Genomic DNA, 23490 nt, shown 5'->3' on the forward strand with positions numbered 1-23490 from the left:
ACAGAGCCCCCGAGACTGCGGCTGCCGTGACAGCGCGAGTGGGCAATTTTCTGACTATGCTGCCCCTCCGCATAATATATTTAAATGGCCACTGGCAAAGAAACCAAGATGGAATATATTTAAAGGGCCACTGCAAAGGAAAAAAAAAAAAAAAAAAGAAAACTCGCAACTAGGGAAAGAGCGGAAGAGCGCGGGAGGCGGCCATCTATTTTTAGCAGCCCGGCGGGTTGCCGAGATTTTCTCCTGGAAATGTAAAAAAAAAAAAAAACCACCACAAAAGTTTTCGCTGGCCGCGTCTAGGCGTTTCGTGCGCACACGCGGGCGCCCTCTTTCGCGTCAGGAGAGAGAGCGCGAGAAGTTTGGCGGCCGGCTGCCGACCCGCGCGCCTGGCTTTTCGGGAACGCTTCGGGACGCGGAAGCCGATGAGCCTCGGCGCGTCTCGCCCCTCCCTTCTCGCCTGTTTGTTTGGAAGGAGGAACGAGCCAGGACTTAGAGAACCAGCAGGAAGGGGGGGGGGAGGAGAGGCGAGGGGAGGGCGCGACTCTCACCGTTCGATCGGATCTCACTCCGCTGTCCTCGCGCCCTCCTCTAGCCACCCCCCTCCTCCTCCTCCCTCCCCCGACCCGGGCTGTAGGGTGGGTTGGTTTGGGGAGGGCGAAAAAAAAAAAAAAAAAAGACCCAAAGAGAGAAGAAAAAAAAAAAAAAAAGGTCCTGAGGAAGGAGTGAGGGACGGAGGCCGGGCCGCGGCGGCAGCAGCAGCAGCGACAGCCTTGGGCGGCCGAGGCTTCGGAGACCATGAGTGGAGGCGGCGGCGGTGGCGGCGGCGGGGAGGTGGTGTGCTCGGGCTGGCTCCGCAAGTCTCCCCCGGAGAAAAAGTTAAAACGTTACGTAAGTACGGCTGGACTTTCTGCTGCCGACCCCCGACCTGCGATGTTGTTGCACCTCTCTGCCCTGTTTATTTCCGAAACACCTCTCCGGGCGCCCTCGGTCTCGCTACTTTCTACAAGTTTGTTGTGGGGTTTTTTTTTGTTTGGGGGGGGGGCAGGGAAGAGGGCTACGGGGTTTTTTTGTTTTGATTTTTTGCAGCGAGAGGAGCGGAATAATCTTGCTTTTGAAGGAGGTGCAAAAAAAAAAAAAAAGTTAACTTCTTGCACTGAAGTGTGCAGAGCAGGGTGTGTTGGGCAGAAAAGGAGGCGGGTAGGAAATGGTTAGGGGGAAATGCTGGGATTCTTTCAAGTTGCATTGAAATGTTGGATGCGGGATCAATCTGGTCGTTCTTCCGCAGGTGAAACGAAACAAAACGAAACCTGTTCTTCTCCCCCTCCCCCCCCCTCTCTTCCCTGTGGAAACCGCATCACCAGGGTTGCCTTCACTGTGGTGGCAGGTTTTGACATAGATATTTGGTTTCCTTTGAAGTTTTTTAAGCTGCTAGTCTTTAACCGGAGGGGGGGGGGGGGTTGATTCGTTTTATTTCGTAGGGAAGCGGCTTCTAAACGATCTATTGTGGGTTTTTTTGGGGGGGAAATGGTCGCGGGAATTTCATTTAATTTGCACGTAACATTTTTCTGCTGAGCAGGCAGATTCCTGTACATAAGAGAGAAGAAGGAAGCTGAACGTCGCGGCTTCTGATAACTTGTTTTTAGATATCACGTGTCGGACGTTTTTGTATGGACGTGATTTCCCCCCCCCCCTGATACAGTGTGTGATTTCGCAGCTACCATATGACGTGCTAAATTGGCCACTGATGCCATTCTACAGTATGATAACTTGCTAAACGGCTTAAGAATCCGTACCTAAATGGAGCAAGACTGACATAGAATGCCTTTAGAAAAGCCATAAAAACTGCCTTATTCAACAGAATTGTCACCTAAAAAAGTATCTACACCTAACACTACTTATGTCCACTCCTGCTTTCAAATCTGAAATGTCTAACATTATATTCTGCTGTCTTTTTTAAGACTCTGTTTGCTGTATTTTCACTGTCTTTTCTAAGATTCCATATGCGGTATCTCTCTGCCTTTTTGTAAAACTCTATATGCTCTTGTAAGATTCTATACGCTGTATCCCGGCCCTTTTGTAAGATTCTATATGCTTTCTGTAAGTTTCTATATACTGTATCAACACATTATACTCGCTGATTGTCCAGCTCTCTTCGGTGTGAACCGCCTAGAAGTCTCACGACTATGGCGGTATAGAAGAATAAAGTTATTATTATTATTATAGAGAGAGAGCTGTTTATCTTAGCTTTTATTTCCATGCAAATATATTAAATACACAAAAATATAAAGTAATGAATAGAATGTAAATGCAAAAAGACTGTAAGGCTTATCTAGTTTGCTCAATCACCCTAACAACTCAACTCTACATACAATCCATTCTCTCAGAGACCTGTTCCTGAAGTATTTAGGCAGCTGACCTACTCCAAAATAACTGTTAATCTATACCTGCTAATCACTAGCTCTTAACTCTTTTTATTCCACTCAAGTTGTACCATCTTTTAATTATTGTAAACCGCATAGAACTTCACGGTCCTGCGGTATATAAACTGTTTTATTATTATTATTATTATTATGTATTTTCTGGACTAGCTTTCCAGTTGATGAAAACAAAAACTGTGGATACAGATGTTCTGGAGATAATTTATTAAATTAAAAAAAGTACAATGATAAAAAATACAGTGATAAAAATCCAACCGGACTCTACATGGTCTGTGTTTCGGCGAACACGCCTTCCTCAGGGGTCCAATGGTTTGCAAACTCACATATAAAGAATTGGACTGAAAACAGTCTATTGTCTTTAAACATGTGAGCAAAGAACACCGCAGACAAGCTGAAGTAGCAAAAAAAAATGCCCATCTGCAGTAACCATTATCTCTCTCCTTATTGGCTAAGTCTCTTAACATTTGCATCTCCTCTTCCTATAGGCTAAGGCTCTTTACACCTGCATTGTGAGGTCATAGGGCTTTATGGTTATAGAAACATGATGGCAGATAAACGCCAAATGGCTCATCTAGTCTGCCCAACAAAGAAAAAATGGGGAGACCCCATGATCCACAGTGAAAACAATCCACCGATGAAAACAAAAACTGTGGATACAGATGCTCTGGAGATAATTTATTGAACACTGACATATAAAACCATGAAAATTCAATTAAAAAAGTACAATGATAAAAAATACAGTGATAAAAATCCAACCGGACCCTACTCGGTCTGTGTTTCGGCGAACACGCCTTCCTCAGGGGTCCAATGTTTTGCTACCTCACATATAAAGAAATTGGACTGAAAACAGTCTATTGTCTTTAAACATGTGAGCAAAGAACTCCGCAGACAAGTTGGATTTTTATCACAGTACTTTTTTATCATTGTACTTTTAAAATTGAATTTTCATGGTTTTATATGTCAGTGTTTAATAAATTATCTCCAGAACATTTGTATCCACAGTTTTTGTTTTCATCGGTGGCTTGTTTTCACTGTGGATCATTGGGTCTCCCCATTTTTCTTTGTTGTCTAGCTTTCCAGTTAACACTTCCCCCCCCCCTCCAAGTCAGAATACAGTGAGCAAAGGATGACACCAAAAATAAAAAAATAAATCATAAAAGGCATTGTAATTCGTTTGAAGGGGGTGGGGAGAAGTGATCTGGGTTTTTTAACTCATAAAATCCTGATCTGTGTACACGTCTCCCTCCGTATTCGATGTAATAGGGGATTAACAGAAGCTCAAATACAGAAAAACCGCAAATAACTTTTTCATATGTTGTTCGCTGTTTTCTGTTAAAAAAAAACATCGTGAATATGGTGAAACCGCGAATAACATGGTGGGAGACCTGGCCTGTTCCTGAAGGAGAGGCAAAACACGATGAAGAAAGTCCTGGGAATCGGCGATTTTCTCTGTAAACGCTTGGAATCGGTGATTTCTTTATGCAAGCTGATGTAATTTGAGGGCGAGGAGCCAGCAAGCTAAAAACTGCGAATAATCAAAACCGCAGTTGCTGAAACCGCGAATACGGAGGGAGAAGTGTAGTTGGTTTTCTTGTGAGACCTAGTTGTCATTAAGTCCTGCTTCTGAGCTGTCCCCTCCCCCCCCCCCCCCCCACCAAGGTGCTGTCTTGGCTCTGCTCAGTGGCTTGAGAGTTGATCCAAAAGGTCTTGCTTTGACTCAAACATGTAAAGAGTTTTTGTTCTGTGAGAAATGTACAATATATAGTTCTGCAGCAGTGAATGGATTATCAAGTGATAAGCCCATTCTAAAGCAAATTTCCTGTCTTATTGAGAAAACTAGTGAATCCTGTTTAGTGGTTTCTCTGACTGCATAGGCTAATAGCATTTCATTTTATGGAAGCTGATAATTGATGATAAAGGCTGTAATATGCATACATAATAATCCGGGAAATGATGACCGCTCTGGGTCTTAGGAAAGGGAAAGGGATTGGGACTTTTATACCACTTTTTTTTTGTAGTTTTCACAACCACACGCAAAGTATTTTACATACAGGTACTTCAAGCATTTTCCTGGTGGGCTCACAATTAGAGAATGACACAGGGACAAACTTGTCTCCGAACCCGCAGGAACTCAATTTCCCCATCCCCCACAAGGTTTGTCGTTGGCCCTGCCCCATTCCTTTAAGCTTTTGCCTTAACAGCGCAAGCCTCAAACACTTATGATTTTGAAGTGTTTGAGGCTTGTGCAGATGAGGACGGAGCTCAGTCATTGGCGGAATGAGGCATTATAACATCAAAATCTGAGCTCTAGAATGTTGCTGCTTATGATTTTGAAGTGTTTGAGGCTTGTGCAGATGAGGACGGAGCTCAGTCATTGGCGGAATGAGGCATTATAACATCAAAATCTGAGCTCTAGAATGTTGCTGCTTATGATTTTAAAGTGTTTGAGGCTTGTGCAGATGAAGACGGAGCTTGCATGGATGGGGCAGGGACAGGAAAAGAACTCATGGGGACGGGAAAATGAATTCCCACGGGGAAAAATTTGTCCCCGTGTCATTCTCTATTCACAATCTATCTAATGTACCTGGGGTAGCAGAAGATTAAGTGACTTGCCAGGAGCCTCATGGGGTTTGAACCCACAATACAACATGGGATAACATAAAATGTTATTTGTATACCACAATACACCCTGTGCGGTCAACGGAAGTTAACTGAAGAATCATACATGAGAGTTAAGGATGCAAGTTCAAGTAACATAGGAGTACAGATGATAAAGGGTCATAGTAAGGTCGGAGTCGAATACAATAGAAGGTAATACAAGGTGAACTCAAGAAATGAACAGAGTTAACTTACCACGAAATTTGGACCATTTATATGAACTCAATTATGGCAGGATTGTGCAGCAGGTTAAGATTGACCTCCAGGAATGGAGGGGGCTATGGTTGTCCTGGTGGGGTAAAATTGCTGTATTAAAGATGAACGTCTTGAAGTACTGGTGATGTTTCAGATGTGTAGTTATATTGTTTTGCAGCTGTGAGTACAGTGGTACCTTGGTTTGTGAGCACAATTCGTTCCAGAAGCATGCTCGTAATCCAAAGCGCTCGTATATCGTAGCAAATTTCCCCATAAGAATTAATGGAAACTCGGACGATTCATTCCACATCCCAGAAACTGGCTGGTATGAGGGAGAAGTTTGTGCGTGGTACTGCGGCTCCTTTAACAGTGCAAGCCAGAAAGACGGAGCAGTGGCAGAGGAGCGCCGTGAGTAGCCTCTGTTTTCAGAAATCTGTGAGGGGGAGGGCGCCTCACTCAACCGCAAAGTGACACCGGGATTCCCTGCTGTTTTTCACTACAGGCTAATAGGGGTTTCGGGGGGGGGGGGAATGCATGATGCGCTTGTGTCGTGCTTGTGCGTGACGTGCACATATGTGCTCGTTTAGCGATTTAAAAATTCAGAAAATGTTTTGCTCGTCTTGCAAAACACTCGCAAACTGCATTACTCACTGTCCATGGTTTGACTGTACTTGAATGTTGCTTGTATATTATACTGCTTGTGATTATTGGTGTATTAATTTCTTCTACGCAAACTTCAATAAAAATTTATTGATAACAAAAAAATAAAAGAGAAATGAGCAGAGTTAGAGTCTTGGTACAGGTGGTAAGAGAAGAAAGAGTCCTTACTGAAGCTGCATCTCTAACCCCTACACCACAGTCTTCCTCTCTCCTCAGCATTTCCAGTTGTGTCCACTTGATTCCAAGCCCTATTTTATCACTTGTTCTTGCAAAATTGCTTCCACTGTGCTGTGGTGCCGGCAGTGTGACTTTGCCTTGGTCCTTGTCAAGAAAAACAGACTGTCGAGGTTATATTGGTGTGTTAGGGTGCAGGCGGTGCTTTGGGAAGGGGGGTGGCTGTGTGATCTTACTGCCTCTTGCACCTACCCCATGGGATCTCATGAAGAATTGCCTTCCACTGGAACAAGTGCAGCAGAGGACTTTATCGTACAGTGTAGGGTGCCTTTAATATATGATGCATGTGTTTTCAGTTACATTATATTAGTGATTTTTGTTCTGCTGTTACCTTGCGGTTCAAGGCGGATTACACAAGGAATTGGAGAAAGTTGAGGTGGTTCTTGTGGCGTTAGATTGTATTAGAGAGAAGAGATGATTCTTTTGGTGTTAGGTTGATTACAGGGGTTTGTTGGGTAGTAAGGTTTTTTTTTTAATAGTAGAGTTTTTATTTCTTTTCTGAATATTTTGTAGTCTGAGGTCGTTATCAGTAAATTGGAGAGTTGGCGGTTTAGTTTTGCTGCTTGTGTGGCTAGGAGGCCATCGTACAGTTTCTTCCGTTTGACATCTCTGATTGGAGGATACGTGAATAATATTTATTGGGGTGGTTTTTTTTTTAATCGCAGATTACAGAACATCCCCACATCCGCCAAGGCACCAACATACAGAAAACATGTTAAGCAAGAGCTGTTGCCGTGTACATGCAGATAGCGAACTCTTTTTGTAAACTTCTATCCATGTATCAAATAGGAATTCAAATACAAAAAATTGGTAATGTCTTGTATGATCACCATCATCTGGAGCTTCGACGGTAAGAAACATGCACCACCAACTGGGTCCTTAAATAGGGCCAAGAATAATAGTACAAACCTCAGAGCAATACTCGGTACGGGCTAAATTTTCCCTCGTGATGACCAATAGCCCCAGGCAGGTATTTATTAAATGATACACACTTAGACCAAGGTCTAAATAAATCCTGCCCCGTACATCATCGTACCTTTATGTAATGTGTTGGTAAGCTGGTGAATCAATCGAGTGCATGTGCATAACCAAAGAAGCAACAGCAGGAGACGATATAAGTGAGCAGGGAAGTTAAAGAAAAAACCCCGTTCAAAAAAGAACACACCCCAAAGTCCTAAAAGAAAAAAATAAATAATAAGAAAACTAATGACTCAAAAAATAAAAAATACTGAATCAAACCAATGAAGGGAAACCACAAAATAGTCCAAATCTCTGTCACTTTCCAAATGCCAATAGTGATAAAAGGTAAGTAAATCTTTATAAAGAATATCCTTGGTGTGAATGTGAGAGAGTGTCCACAATGACGATAACAAGAAGTAAAAAAAACAGAGTCAAAAAAAGCAAATAGGAATTGCTAGGGACAGAGTTGAATGAAGTTTGGGTTTTATGTAACTTGCCTTGCCTTATAAATATACACATGTGCTTGCTGTCGCTGGTTGCACATAGAAGGGGAAACTTTCCCAAGACCACTGCATTTTTAGATGTATGATGTAAAATTAACTTATTAGCGTTTTGCCCTGAAGTTGTATAGATCTTGCTGTGGAAACACCTTGAGTATTGAGCAAAGTGCTGGTCATTCCATCTCAAAATGAAAGAAAAGGTACAGAAAAGGTGACAAAATTGATAAAGTGGATGGAATACCTCCCTTATGGGAAAAGTGTAATCGGGTTAGGACTCCAGCTTGGAGAAAAGACAATTGAAGGGGATATACAGTGGTGCCTCACACAACGAACTTAATTGGTTCCAGGAGCAAGTTTGTTATGCGAAACGTTCGTTATGTGAAACGCGTTTTCCCATAAGAATACATGTAAAAAAAAATAATTCGTTCTGCAGCATAAAATATGCTAAGATGACATAAAAAAAGATAAATTTTTGGTTATTATTTTTATTTAGATACATCTAAAAACATAATTGTTTTTTAAAACAACACACATTTTTTAAATTTAAAGACAGACTAAGTAGAGTCTAATTTTACAGTGAGAGAGGGCAGAGTCTCAGCGGCAAAAACTGGGACTTAACTGTTCATTTTTTTTTTTTTCTACCGTGTTTCCCCGATGATAAGGCAGGGCCATCAAATAAGACAGCCCCCCCCTTTTTAGAAAAAAATGTAAAATAAGGCACCCCCCCGCAAATAAGCCACCCACCGATACCTGCGCTTACCCGAATCGGGTGGTACGGTGGGTGACTCCGTGTGGTCCCTGGCACCCCCGACACGATCGGGGCAAGAGGGAGCCCAAGCCCTCTTGCCCCCCGACTCCCCGACACGATCGGGGCAAGAGGGAGCCCAAGCCCTCTTGCCCCCCCCGACTCCCCGACACGATCGGGGCAAGAGGGAGCCCAAGCCCTCTTGCCCCCCGACTCCCCGCCACGATCGGGGCAAGAGGGAGCCCAAGCCCTCTTGCCCCCCCGACTCCCCGACACGATCGGGGCAAGAGGGAGCCCAAGCCCTCTTGCCCCGCCGATTCCCCAACTCCCCGACAATATCGGGCCAGGAGGGAGCCCAAGTCCTCCTGGCCACGGCGACCCCCTAACCCCACCCTGCACTACATTACGGGCAGGAGGGATCCCAGGCCCTCCTGCCCTCGACGCAAACCCCCCCTCCCCCCAACGACCGCCCCCCCCAAGAACCTCCGACCGCCCCCCCCAGCCGACCCGCGACCCCCCTGGCCGACCCCCACGACACCCCCAACCCCCTTCCCCGTACCTTTCTGTAGTTGGCCGGACAGACGGGAGCCAAACCCGCCTGTCCGGCAGGCAGCCAACGACGGAATGAGGCCGGATTGGCCCATCCGTCCCAAAGCTCCGCCTACTGGTGGGGCCTAAGGCGCCTGGGCCAATCAGAATAGGCCCGGGAGCCTTAGGTCCCTCCTGGGGGCAGGGCCTGAGGCACATGGTCGGGTTGGGCCCATGTGCCTCAGGCCCCGCCCCCAGGAGGGACCTAAGAGTCCCGGGCCTATTCTGATTGGCCCAGGCGCCTTAGGCCCCACCAGTAGGCGGAGCTTTGGGACGGATGGGCCAATCCGGCCTCATTCCGTCGTTGGCTGCCTGCCGGACAGGCGGGTTTGGCTCCCGTCTGTCCGGCCAACTACAGAAAGGTACGGGGAAGGGGGTTGGGGGTGTCGTGGGGGTCGGCCAGGGGGGTCGCGGGTCGGCTGGGGGGCGGTCGGAGGTTCTTGGGGGGGCGGTCGTTGGGGGGAGGGGGGGTTTGCGTCGAGGGCAGGAGGGCCTGGGATCCCTCCTGCCCGTAATGTAGTGCAGGGTGGGGTTAGGGGGTCGCCGTGGCCAGGAGGACTTGGGCTCCCTCCTGGCCCGATCGTGTCGGGGAGTCGGGGGGGCAAGAGGGCTTGGGCTCCCTCTTGCCCCGATCGTGTCGGGGAGTCGGGGGGGCAAGAGGGCTTGAGCTCCCTCTTGCCCCGATCGTGTCGGGGAGTCGGGGGGGCAAGAGGGCTTGGGCTCCCTCTTGCCCCGATCGTGTCGGGGAGTCGGGGGGGCAAGAGGGCTTGGGCTCCCTCTTGCCCCGATCGTGTCGGGGAGTCGGGGGGGGGGGGCAAGAGGGAGCCAGGCGGAGAGAGGGCAGTTAAGCGCAGTGCCTGCGCGGAAGGATGCAGCTCGGGCGACTTCGTTGTGTGAAACGAAGTTCGTTGTACGAATCAAGACATAAAGTTCGTTGTGCGCAGCGTTCGCTGTGCGAGGCGTCCGTTATGCGAGGCACCACTGTAATAGAATTTATACAAATTCCTGAGAAGGATGGAATGGTTAATTATGGTCTATTACCGGTAATAAACTTCTACTGAGCAGAACCAGACTGATGAGACATGCATTAAATCAGTGGTCTCAAACTCAAACCCTTTGCAGGGCCACATTTTGGATTTGTAGGTATTGGAGGGCTGCAGAAAAAAATAGTTAGTCTTATTAAAGAAATGACAATTTTACTTCAGATAAATATATTTAACTGTTAAAGGAAAGATTTATAAACTGTAAAGAGTTTTAGCATGCAAAATTGTCATTTCTTTAATAAGACATTAACTATTCAGCCCTTACAGTTAAAGTAACATCTTTCATTTAATATCTTTCCTTTGAATTAACAAAAAATTATAATAGTTATAACAGGCGTCTGCAACCACCTTCAGCTCTCACCTCCTCCAGCACTGGACACACGCACACAAGCTGCACTGCTTCCAACCATTGCTCCAAGCTGCACTGCCTCTAATCATTACCTCCATTGGTTACCTTACGTTCCGGAATGTTGCCCGCCTCACTGCTGTAACCTCACGCAAGCGCTTTCCTGCGTCTGCATGCAATTGGACTCCACCTTACAATCGCGTACAGACGCAGGAAAGCGCTTGCATGAGGTTTACAACGACAGCTGGACACTTGTGGAGTGGACAATCGCGTACAGACCGAAGGCCTCAAAATAGTACCTGGCGGGCTGCATGCAACCCGTGGGCCGCGAGTTTGAGACCGCTGCATTAAATTAATACGCATACATTTTTAAAAGACCATCTGAGTGTACAAACATGCATACATTTTTAAGTAAAGGACTTGGGGTCACAAGCTAAACACAGCTCAAAAAAGAGGGAGGAAAAAGCCTCAGAACCCCACCTACACCTTATTAAAACTCAGTAGTAAGTCATTCAGAGGGGGCCTCATCGACATAAAAAAATCTCCTCAATTGAACTAATGATAAAGGCTTGTGCAGTGCAAACAACCCAAGTCCACTTGCACTTGTAAGAGAAAAGTTTACTCATCTTGACGGAAGACCAACCACATCGATGATGGCCATCATTTCGCTGTTTAAGCTGCTTCAGGGCTTGGATTCATTGATCAATTCCTATAAATGAAATAATTGCAAATGTGATTCCTCCATGTTGTTTGGGATAAATAAATGTACATACCCTCCTTTCACAAAACCGTAGCGTGGCTTTTAGCGCCGGTCGCCGCATCGGTAACAGCTCCAACGCTCATAGAATTCATATGAGCGTTAGAGCTGTTACCGCCACGGTCAATGCTAAAATCCATGCTACGGTTTTGCAAAAAGGGAGGGGAGGGGATAGTTAAATCTGGAACAGTTAATAAGCCTTTCATACAACAGAAGAACATTACATTACATTACATTACATTAGGGACTTCTATTCTGCCTATACCTTACAGTTCAAGGCGGATTACAAAAGAGCTAACTGGACATTTCCAGTGAAGTTACAACAGTTTTTGTTGTTTGTTTTTTTTTTTGGTTACAAGGGAGGAGAGGTAGCTGGATTAATTCTGGAAGAACTTGCAAATTGGATATTAAATTGACTGTACGTTACTGTGTGATATAACAAATATATTACAGTTAGAGTACAAATAAGATTACGTTACATTGGGTTGGGTTAAGAACAAGAGGTGCTCCAAGAAGATAAAAACCAGCATACTGAAAAGAAATTGAACATTTCTCCTCCCCCCACCTTTACACAAACACAATTAAACCGTGCTAGGAGATGTGGCCAAGGTGACTAGCAAAGCAGGATTCAGAAGTGCTTTAGACAAGTTCCTGAAGGAAAAGCCCATAAAAAAATTATTTGGTGCCCTTTTGTACCTATGGGCTTCTTGGCATTTAGCGTGTGCTAATTCTGTTAGTGCATGCTAAGCTTGAGTAACGGGGCCCTTTAGTGAGATTGACTTGGGAGAGAGATTGCTCATCCCTGGACATGAATTATAAGAAATAGATCGACATTTTGGGATGTTTTTGGTACTTATGATCTGGACTGTCCACTATCGGAGACAGGATGCATGGTTTTGTTTTGTTTCTTATGTTTTGGAGGCACCAACTTCTTTGTTCTTTCAAAGCTTCATTGCCAAATGATATGTACATGGCTTGAGTCTCTGGGGAAAAGCAGGTCTTAAATCAAAGACTAATGCAATTGTGTATTATGATGCCCGTTTCTGGTTCTGATTGAACACGAATACAGTGGAACCTTGGTTTACGAGCATAATTCGTTACAGAAGCATGCTCGTAAACCAAATTACTCGTATATCAAAGCGAGTTTCCCCATAGGAAGTAAGGGAAACTCACGTGACTGGTTCCACCTCCTCCCCCCCTTCGTGGCCACCTGTTCTGCTCCACCCCACCACATCCCCAAAAGACCCCCTTGACCCCTGAGGTCACTGGTGCACTTCCACATCCTCCCCCCATGAACCGGCATCGCCCCCCCCCACTTGCAAACACCGCCTCCCCTGCGAACCGGCATTGTCCCTCCTCGTGAACGCCTACCCACCCAAACTGAAGCCTTAACCCCATCGGGCACCGGCACGCAGCACCAACCCACAGAAGGTGCCAGTGCCCGATGGGGGTAAGGGTTCAGTTTGGGCGGGCGGGCATTCGTGAGAGGGGGGATGATGCTGGTTAGCGGGTGGGGGGGCGGCGTTTGTGGGCGGGGGGGCGATGCTGGTTTGAGGGTGGGGGGACTCGTAAATTGAGTCAACACTCGGTTTGCGAATCACGATTTGCAAAAAATGTTTTGCTCGTCTTGCAAAACACTCGCCAACAGCATTACTCGCAAACCGAGGTTTGACTGTATCTCTTCAGGAATATGAAAAACAAAACGCCGCCCTTTTACTAAGCCGCTGTGGAGGTTTGTACCTTGGCCTGGAGCGCTAGATGCTCTGACACTGGCCCAATACTCATAGAATTTCTTAACGCGATATATCAATTCATAGAATTCTGTGAGCATTGGCACTTTTAGGCCCGGATTCTGTATAGGGTGCCCGGTCTCAGAAGCCACCTAAGCGGCTTTTAAGAATCGCACAAGGGCGGCGGCCTATACAGGATTGCCCTAAGCTGCCTAATCACCACGACTCTGATGCCCATGTTACAGGTGCCCATTAGAGAATTGCATTGCCGCAGAGCTGATCGCTGCAAGGGAATCTCCCTGCAGTGAACAGTTTAGAGGCTGCGGCAACCCATTCCCCCCCCCGCGAAGACTACTCTCCTGCCAGGCTCCCTCCCCCAATCCCCACAAAGAGCACTGGTAGGAGAGATGCCCAATCCCTCCTGCTGAAACACCCCTCCCCCCGGCAAAGATCACTGGCAGGAGGGATTCACAATCCCTCCTGTCGAAACCCTCCCAAAGATAGTCAGCAGAGGGATGCCCAGTCCCTCCTGCCGAAATCCTCCCATTTGAGATCCCATGTGCCTGTCCCATGTTTTCTTGAATTCAGACAGTCTGTTTCTACCACCTCTTTCAGGAGACTGGTCTATGTATCTACCACCCTTTCTGTAAAAAAAGGTATTTCCTTAGATTGCTCCTGAGCCTCTTAACTTCATCCTGACCCAGCCTGTGACTTTGGGGTTCATCCCATCTGTGTAGAACACTGTCAAAGGCTTTGCTAAAATCTAAATATACCACATCCAGCGCACTCACTCTCCTAGTTCTCTGGTCATCCAGTCAAAGTAATTGATCAGATTTGTCTGACAAGACTTACCTCTAGTAAATCCATGTTGCCTCCAGTCCTGTAATCCACCAGATACCAGAAATTCACCATTCTTTGTTTTAAAAGCATTTCCATTAATTTGCTTACCACAGAAGTCAGACTTAGTGACCTGTAAATTCCCTACTTCTTCCACTTTTGTGTAGAGGGACCACATCTGCCCTTCTCCAGTCCTCCGATACCACTCCCGACTCTAGAGAAGCATTGAAAAGGTGAGTCAGCAGAGCCACCAGAACTTCCCTAAGTTCCTTCAGCACCCTCGGATATACACCATCCAGCCCCATTGCTTTGTCTACCTTTAATTTAACTAGCTCTTCATGAACACAACCCTCTGAAAAATCAATTAGGGTCTACCACTCCTCCATCCCTATTCGCATTTGTTGTTTTGCAGTCCTACTCCCGACGTTTCATTCATGAACACAGAACAGAAATATTTGTTAAGCAATTCAGCCTTTTCTTTATCAGCTTCTACATATTCCTCCCCTTCACCTTTGAGTCTCACAATGACACTTTTGCACTTCTTCCTATCACTAATATATCTAAAAAAGTCTTGTCTCCCTGTTTTACCGTGTCAGCTATTTTTACTTCCATTTGTATCTTGCTTTCCTGACGACTTGACCAGCCTCTCTTAACTTTCACAGATATTTTTGCCTGTCTTCCTCTTTCAGCGATCTTTTGTAGTTTATGAAAACTAAACTCTTATTCCTTATCTTCTCAGCTACTACTTTTGAGAACCAAAGCAGCTTTCTTTTCCTCTTTCTTATACTTATTGCCTCAGAAAAAGGTTTGCCACTCTTACAATGAACTTCTTTCAGATTTGCCCACTTCATTTCTACTCCAGACAATTTACTTGACGTAATCCCCAATCCATTTAAAGTCTTGAACCTTTGCTTTTGAATGAGCCCTCTCTTTACCCATTTTAATGTTAAAAACGTACCATGCAGTGATCACTGGATGCCAGATGATCACCCACTGTAACATCAGAAACGCTTTCCCCGTTTGTAAGCACTAAGTTCAGTATGACCCCCATCCTACGACCCCATCCCACGTGGGTTCCATGACCAACTGCTGGAACAGATCTCCCTACTTCTAGAAGACCCAACAATAGCGATTCCCCAGTCAACATCCGGCATGATAAAATCACCTATTAGTAAAACTTCCCGGTTTTTAAAGATTTATTCTGAATGTCTACTATTAAATCTCTGTCCACTTCTTCCGTCTGTGAAGGAGGCCTGTACTTCAGACTCCGTCTCTGGCGGTATCAAATCCATGCTAGAAGCTCACTTTTTTTGAAGTTGCTTTTAAAGCCTAACTCCAACCCATATCTCCAGGGCAGGATTAATTCATCGAGGGCCCCTAGGCACACAAGTACACTGGGCCCCCTGCCTCGCCCCACTCCACCATGCGCCCAGGCGGAAATAGGAAGCTGCGTCAGAGGGAAGCTTTGGGCAAGCAGCACCACTTGGACAATTACAGTTCCTGTTGCCTTTCTTACCCGCGTTGCTTGCTTGTCTTACTTTCCATCGATAGGGGGGGACCGCATTGCTGATCGGGGTGGGGCCCGTGTTGCCGATTAGGGGGGGGGGGCCGCATTGCTGATCAATGCTGGAGGGATCCATCGCCGTTTGGAAAAAACAATGTTGATGCCCTCCTTCATCGGGTCCCCCTAACCATTTCGGGCCCTAGGCATGTGCCTATTTGGCCTATTGGTTAATCCTGCCCTGCATATCTTGCAAAGCACCCTTATCTCTTTCTCATTCTCTCTTTTGACTCCTGCCTTATCACTCCCTTTCTAATTCCCTACCTCAGCAGTGCGTGCTTATTTATCCCTTTTGGCCTGTTTGTCATAATTTGATTGTAAACACTTTGAAGCAGGGTCTGTTTAATATACAATGCTGCATGCATCTGGTAATGCTATAGAAATAGATAGTAGTACTGTGTTTTCCCGAAAATAGGCCCTAGTCATTGGTAGCAACACTTCCCCCCCACTCACCATTCCATCTCTCCCTCCCATCCGAACACCACTGACCGTGAGACCGAAAAGAAAATGGGGTAAACAACAAAAATGTTCCTTGATTTACTCATGAAATAAAAGATATCCACAAAAATGTGTATTCTAACTGAGGAATAAATTAGGACACCCTCATAGCTAGTGTTACCTCCCCCCCCCACTTTGGCTGAAATAACTGCAGTGAGACGCGTCTTCTAGCTATCTACCAGTCTCTGACATTGGTCTGAGGAAAGTTTGGCCCACTCCTCAATGCAGAATTCTTTCAACTGTGAGATGTTTGAGGGGGTTTCTTACATGTACAGCCTGTTTCAAATCACCCCACAGCATCTCAATGGGATTAAGATCAGGGCTTTGACTCGGCCACTCTAGGACTCTCCATTTCTTAGTTTTCAGCCAGTCTTTGGTGGATTGGCCAGGGCTGTGGAGTCAGTAGATAAATCCTTGGACTCCGACTCCTGTTTCTGATACCCACGACTCCGACTCCTCTGTATTTAATATGCTAATGTATTTCCACATTGATTAAAGGAAGGCAACATACATGCCATTTAACCACAAAACTACTGGCTAGGAAGCCGACACGCTACTGTATTGGCCAGTTTAAACAAAAGACAAAAAAATGAAAACAACAAGGTTTTATTTATTGTTTTTTATGAAGTGGCTATAGCAGGAACTTTACCAGTTCAGACCTGGATGGGAGCAAATATGGAGAATGCAGACAGAAAATCAGAAAGACTATGGATTAAGTCCAGTACCCAGGAGCACAGAGTTGCCTGGAGACTAAAACTCAAAAACTATAAAAACCTCACCAAGGAGAAACGAAAAGACTTTTATGCCCACAAAATTGGTAACATCTCCACCAACAGCAAAAACCTTTTTAAACTGGTCAACGACCTCTACAACCTCGAGACGCTCATCGACAACCATGAAGAACCCACTTTATCCTCTGACACCCTAGCAGATTTCTTTAATTCCAAAGTACAAAATCTAAGATCTTCAATAACATCCTCAACCAATCCCCACGGAAACTTTCCTATACTTGTAGACTCTGACACATCTAAACCTGATTCTGGATCCAGAACGAACCTAAGCTGGAAACACTTTACTACCATCGACTGGCAAACCTTCAATAAATATTACAATAAATATACCAAAGCCTTCTGCAGACTGGACACCTGCCCCCCAAACATCATGAAAACCGCACCAACTCATTTCAAAGCCAATATGTTGGCATGGATAAACAGTTCACTATCCACAGGAAATTTCCCGGCAGAACAAGGCCATATAATAATAACCCCTATTATAAAAAACACAAAAGAGCCACTCAACACCCTGTCTAACTACAGACCGATCGCGAGCATCCCGCTGTTCAACAAAATAGCAGAAGGGCTTGTAAATGCCGAAATCACCACATACCTAGAAAAATTCAGTATCTTAAACGACAACCAATCAGGCTTCCGCCAGGACCACAGCACCGAGACCATCATTGCCGCTCTACTCGACCACCTTCATTTACTTTTCAGCCAGGGCACTAGCACCTTGATAGTACAACTTGATCTTAGCAGTGCATTTGACCTCGTCGACCACTCCATCCTCCTAGACTGCCTTGCCTACATCGGCATCTCTGGCCAAATCCTCAATTGGTTCCGCGGATTTCTAAAAAATAGATCATACAGGGTATTCAAGAATGACTCCCTCTCTTACAATTGGGATAATGCCTGTGGGGTCCCACAGGGCTCCCCCCCTCTCCCCCACCCTGTTTAACATTTACCTCGTCTCCCTGGGAAACCTCCTGCAAAACCTCAAGCTCAAATTCTTCATCTACGCAGATGACATGACAATAGTCATCCCACTAACCAGCTTCACTCCAGAGTTGCTTACCTTTCTTTCAAGCTCACTTACTCAGATAGAACTCTGGATGCTATCCCACAGACTAAAATTAAATCCTGACAAAACCAAATTCTTCCTAGCTACCCCAACGACAAAATCAAAGACACCACAATCCAAGTGAAAGGTATGGCCTTCCCCCTCGAACAAACCTTAAAAGTATTGGGAGTCACCCTAGACAAACATCTATCCCTGGAAAAACATACTGATATTATGGTCAGGAAATGCATTTCAGTTCTTTGGAAACTACGCACCATAAAAAAATACTTCGACGACACCTCATTCCGCCTGTTGACACAATCCTCCATTCTCAGCATCCTAGACTACTGCAACATCATTTATCTGACCTCCACGAAGAAAACCATCAGGAGACTGAAACTTATCCAGAACACCGCCGTTCGCCTTATATTTGGCTTAAACAAATGGGACCACATCACCCCTTTTTACCACAAACTACATTGGCTACCCCTTGAATCTAGAATCCTATTCAAGTTAGCGTGCTTCTGCTACAAAACTGTCTTTGGACTATCTCCAAGCTACCTCACCCCTCATTTCATCCTGAACTGCAACAAAAAGAACTCCCGCATAATCAATCTTTTCGCCTTCCCCTCCCTAAAACTATGTCACCTCAAAAAGTTCTTTGACAAAACCTTCACCTTCCAGGCAGCCAAACAGAACACTTGGCTAGCCCAAATTCTGCTCAAGGTCCACACCTACCTTGATTTCCGAAAAACACTCAAAACTCATTTATTCCACGCTCAATATCCCTAATCCCCTCTCTTCCATTTCTCTCCCCCCTCCCTCAAATGACCCAACTCTCCCGGTCCCCTCCCCCCTCTTTTTTATCTCCCCTATCTCACTAACTCCAATGACCTACTCATTCCCCCCCCTCGCATGCTCACCTTCATCACCTCATTGCTTGTACTGTAATTATGATCAACTGTAACCATGATCAATTGTAATTTCTTGTTAATTTTGTTCCAATATCTTCTTTACTTGTAAATATAGTTTATTGTAATTTCTTATTAAGTTTTGTTTAATGGATGTGAACCGCCTAGAACTCCCTGAGAATGGCGATATACAAAAATAAAGTTATTATTATTATTATTATTATCAGGCCATAGCATCACCTACACCTACATCATTACACTTGTTTACATTCAAATGAACTTGTTAAACACATTATATCTGAAATAAAATGAAAACACTTTTTGTAATGTACATCCAGATTACACCAGCACATAATCCAGATTACACCAGTGAAGCACACCGGGGACACCTGCAACCGGAGCAAAAACTGAAGAAGGGGAAGTCTTCGATCCTAGTGGGAGACTCAATCGTAAGGCAAGTAGACAGCCACATAGCAGGAGGAAAAGAGGATCGACTAGTGACCTGCCTCCCAGGAGCGAGAGCAAACATTGAAAAGATCCTAGAAGGAGCATAGACGGAAGAGACTACAGTGATGATCCACATCGGGACAAATGATGTCAGCAGGAGAGACTACAATAGAAATGTACTGATCGAACAGTTTGAGTTTCTGGGAAGGAAGTTGAAGATGAGGACTCAGAAGATAGCTTTTTCAGAGATCCTACCAGTACCGAGAGCAGATGTGAAGAGGCAGACGGAACTGCAATCAATAAATGCATGGATGAGGAGATGGTGCGAGGAAGAGGGGTTCCACTTTGTGAGGAACTGGACAACGTTTTGGAGCAAGAGCAAGCTCTTCAGGAAAGACGGACTGCAGGAACTAGACTTCAAGCAAACAACGTAAGAAGAGGAATAGAGCAGGCTTTAAACTAAGAAGAAGGGGAAAGCCGACAGTCGATCAAGTGTCGACGTTTCGGAAGAAGGTATCCCGTGAGGAAACTAAGTGGGAAAAATGCTGGGAAGACACAACGGGCGAAAAACAAGTGTTGACAGAACAAAAAGAGAATAAGATGAAGATTGTAGCGCAGGAAAAGAAAAGAAAAATCGTAGCACAGGAAAAGATAATGAAGACAAAAATAAATACCAGGACTTAAACTGCAGGTATACTAACGCAAGGAGCCTAAGAAATAAAATGGGAGAATTAGAAGTCATGGCTAAAAAAGAGAACCTAGACATCATTGGGGTCTCTGAAATATGGTGGAATGAAGAAAACAAATGGGACATAGCACTGCCGGGGTACAAACTCTATCGTGAAGACAGGTAAGGTCAGAAAGGAGGAGGAATAGCCCTATACATAAAGGAAAACATACACTCTACCAGAGTGGACACAGCAGCGACGACCAACAAATTGGAATCACTATGGGTTAAAATACCGGGAAGGAAAGGGCCAGAGATAAAGATGGGCCTGTACTATCGTCCACCTGGGCAAATCAAAGCAAACGATGAAGACATGAAAGCCGAGGTGAAGCGAGAATGCAAAAGCGGTAACACGATTATTATGGGAGACTTCAACTATCCTGGAATAGACTGGAGTCTTGGAAACTCACAATGCGATGGGGAAACTGGATTCCTGGAGGTTATACAGGACTGCTTCATGGAGCAGCTTGTCAGAGAACCGACGAGGGGGAATGCCACTCTGGATCTAATCCTTAATGGACTAAGAGGACCTGCAAAGGAAGTATGATCAAGTTCAAAGTTGAAGTAGGAATATCGAAGGGAAAGAGAACCACAGCATCAACTTTTAACTTCAAGAAAGGAAACTACGAAGCAATGAGAGTAATGGTAAGGAATAAACTTAGGAACAGCTCAAAGAAATCGCAGACTGTAGAGCAAGCCTGGACTTTATTTAAGGACACGGTGAGCGAGGCGCAAAATCTGTATATCCCCAGATTTAGAAAAGAATGCAAAAAGAGCTGAACAAAAGACCCAGCTTGGATAACTAAAGAAGTGAAGAAAGTGATAGGAGATAAGAAGAATTCATTCTGGAAATGGAAAAAGGACAAAACCGAGGAGAACTGGAAAGAACACAGGAAGCATCAAAAAGAATGTCACCGTGTGGTTAGAAGAGCAAAAAGAGAATATGAAGAGAGGCTAGCCAGGGAAGCACGAAATCTCAAACCGTTCTTCAAATATGTTAAAGGGAAGCAGCCGCAAGGGAGGAAGTGGGACCGCTGGATGACGTAGATAGGAAAGGAGTGGTGAAGGAGGAAAAAGAAGTGGTGGATAGACTAAACATGTTCATTTGTCAGTATTTACAAAAGAGGACACATTCAACGTGCTGGAACCTAAAAAAATCTTCATAGGAGATTAAGCAGATAAATTAACATCCATGGAGGTAAGCCTTGAAGATGTACACAAGCAGTTAGATAGATTAAAAACTGACAAATCTCCGGGCCCCGACAGAATCCACTCTAGGGTATTGAAAGAACTAAAGGAGGAAATAGTGTAACTACTACAGCAAGTTTGCAATCTATCCCTGAAAACAGGCGTGATCCCGGAGGATTGGAAGATAGCTAATGTTACGCCCATCTTCAAAAAAGGATTGAGAGGCGACCTGGGGAACTACAGACCGGTAAGCTTGACTTCGGTTCCGGGGAAGATGGCGGAAGCGCTGATAAAAGACAGCATCGATGAGCATCTAGAAAGGAACAAACTGATAAAAACAAGGGAAGATCGTGACAAATGAACTTATTGCACTTCTTCAAAGGAATTAACAAACGGATGGACAAAGGGGACCCCATGGACATCGAATACTTGGATTTCCAAAAAGCCTTTGACAAGGTACACCATGAACGCCTACTGTGGAAACTAAAGAACCATGGGGTGGAAGGAGACGAATATAGATGGATCGGAAATTGGTTGGTGGGTAGGAGGCAAAGGGTGAGAGTGAAGGGCCACTACTCTGACTGGAGTAGGGACACGAGTGGTGTTCCGCAGAGGTCGGTACTCGGACTACTGCTGTTCAATATATTTATAAATGATCTAGAACACAGTTCTTCAACTGCCGGTCCGCAAAAAAATCTTGCCGGTCCGTGAAGGATTCGGGTCCCTGCTGCAGCAAAAGGTGCCAGCATCAGCTGACATGCAACATCCTGTTGCCGTCGCTATGCCAGCACTCCTGCCTTCCACCACCGACTCCTGCCGCGTATGTCTCCTGCTCCAGCCTTTGTTTCCGCACCCCCAGACAAGCAGCGGCAGCTTTTTGTGCTTTTAACTTCGGCACACAGTTGCCCCTAAGCAGTATTTTAGCCGTGATTTAATGAGGAAGCCTCAGGGCCTATGGTAGGCCGGCCCACATCGCATCATCGAAGCGGGCCGGCCTACCAAAGGCCCTGAGGCTGCCTCATGAAACCGCGGCTAAAATACTGCTTAGGGGCAGCTGTGTGCCGAAGTTAAAAGCACACAGAGCTGCTGCTAGCCTACATAGAGGAAACATTTGCTGGAGAGGGAAGGGAGAAGGGGTACTCCTGGACAACGGAGGGGAAGGGGGTACTGCTGACAGGGGAGAAGGGAAAGGGAAGGGACGAGAGTTACTGTTGGATAAAGGGAGGAGAAAAGGGAGAAGGAGTACTCCTAGATAAGGGAGGGGAAGGGGATACTGCTGACAGAGAAGAAGGGAAAGGGAAGGGATGAGAGTTACTGTTGGATAAGGGGAGGAGGAAAGGGAAAGGGGTACTCCTGGACAAGGGAGGGGAAGGGGATACTGCTGACAGGGGAGAAGGGGAAGGGAAGAGAGTTACTGTTGGATAAGGGGAGGAAGAAAGGGAGAAGGTACTGCTGGACAGGGGAGGAGGAACATTGGAAGGAAACAGCTGGTAGGGAGATTAGAGGAGGGGAAGGAGTCAGGATGGAATGGAGAGATCAGATGAGAGAAAGGGGAGAGACAGAGGAATGACAAAGTAGAGAGAGATTGATGCTGAGTATACTATCTATAAGACACTATGAATTAAGGTGGTTTTGGATGCACCTTTCCTTATAAGTGGTATTATCACATATATTGGGTTTATTTTATAGCCTCATTACCCCCTTTGCCCTCTCCTACCCACACTGGTCCTATGGTGTAAACAAAATAAACAAACAAAAAATACTTTTTCTCTCTCTGTTAAATTCTAACTTACGTTTGTGGTCCAACACCAGCTCTGGAAGGATACACATTTCAAATCTGACATATTGTAATCACAAAATAGAAAATAAAATTATTTTTCCTACCTTTTGTTATCTGCTCATTTTTCAAATCATGTTGGTCTGGTTGTTTTCTGATCAGGCTCTCCTTCTTTCTTCTTTCTCCATGCTAACCACGCATCTTCTATCTCTGTCCTCCCCTTCTGTTTCCCTTTCCTCCCCCGGAGGTCTGGCATCTTTCCTTTTTTTCATTTCCATCCCCCCGCAGCTGCAGCGATGGACCCCACCATCCACAGATCCACCATCTCTCAAGTTTCAAGTTTATTAGGTTTTTATATACCGCCTATCAAGATTATCTAAGCGGTTTTACAATCAGGTACTCAAGTATGTTTCTCCTTTTTTCATCTACCCTTTCATCCAGCATCTCTCTTCTGTGTCTCTGTCCCTATTCTCCTCTCCAGTACTGTCCCCCTTGTGTCCTTGTCCTATGCTCCCTCCATGCCCAGCATCTTATCTCTCCCCATATCCAGCTTCTTCTTTTTGTCTTCCTTACCTCCTATATCCCCTTCCCAAGTTACAGGCTTTCTCCTACTATCTCTCCTGCCATCCTGCCCACCTACTTTGGAGCAATATCTGTCCTTCTTGTACCCTCCCCTTGTGGTCTTGCATTTCTTCTCCCTCTCTCCTTTAGTCCAGCACCTCTCCTTTGCTTTCCTCCCCCTCTTTTTGGTTTGGTCTCTCTTCACCCCAGATCTGGCATCTCCCCTCCCCTCTCTTATTCCTTCCTCTTCCTCCCTCTGCGCAGGCCTGCCTCCCTGTCGTGAAGTCCTGCTC

At 45.5% G+C, this 23490-nt stretch overlaps 1 protein-coding gene across 2 annotated transcripts in view; it reads left to right on the top strand.

Moving 5' to 3' along the window:
• Positions 1–263: 263 nt before the first annotated feature.
• The window catches only part of GAB1 (GRB2 associated binding protein 1), a 179869-nt gene continuing 156642 nt past the window's right edge, over positions 264–23490 (top strand). Inside the window, exon 1 of one of the 2 annotated variants that reach the window (XM_033939940.1) lies at positions 264–888. In XM_033939940.1, the coding sequence (XP_033795831.1) occupies positions 796–888 (93 nt within the window). In that variant the 5' untranslated portion in view covers positions 264–795. The remainder of the gene's footprint in view (positions 889–23490) is intronic. The other variant, XM_033939950.1, reaches the window with a different exon arrangement.

Source organism: Geotrypetes seraphini, chromosome 1 (genome assembly GCF_902459505.1).
Source record: "Geotrypetes seraphini chromosome 1, aGeoSer1.1, whole genome shotgun sequence".
NCBI classification, from domain to species: domain Eukaryota; kingdom Metazoa; phylum Chordata; class Amphibia; order Gymnophiona; family Dermophiidae; genus Geotrypetes; species Geotrypetes seraphini.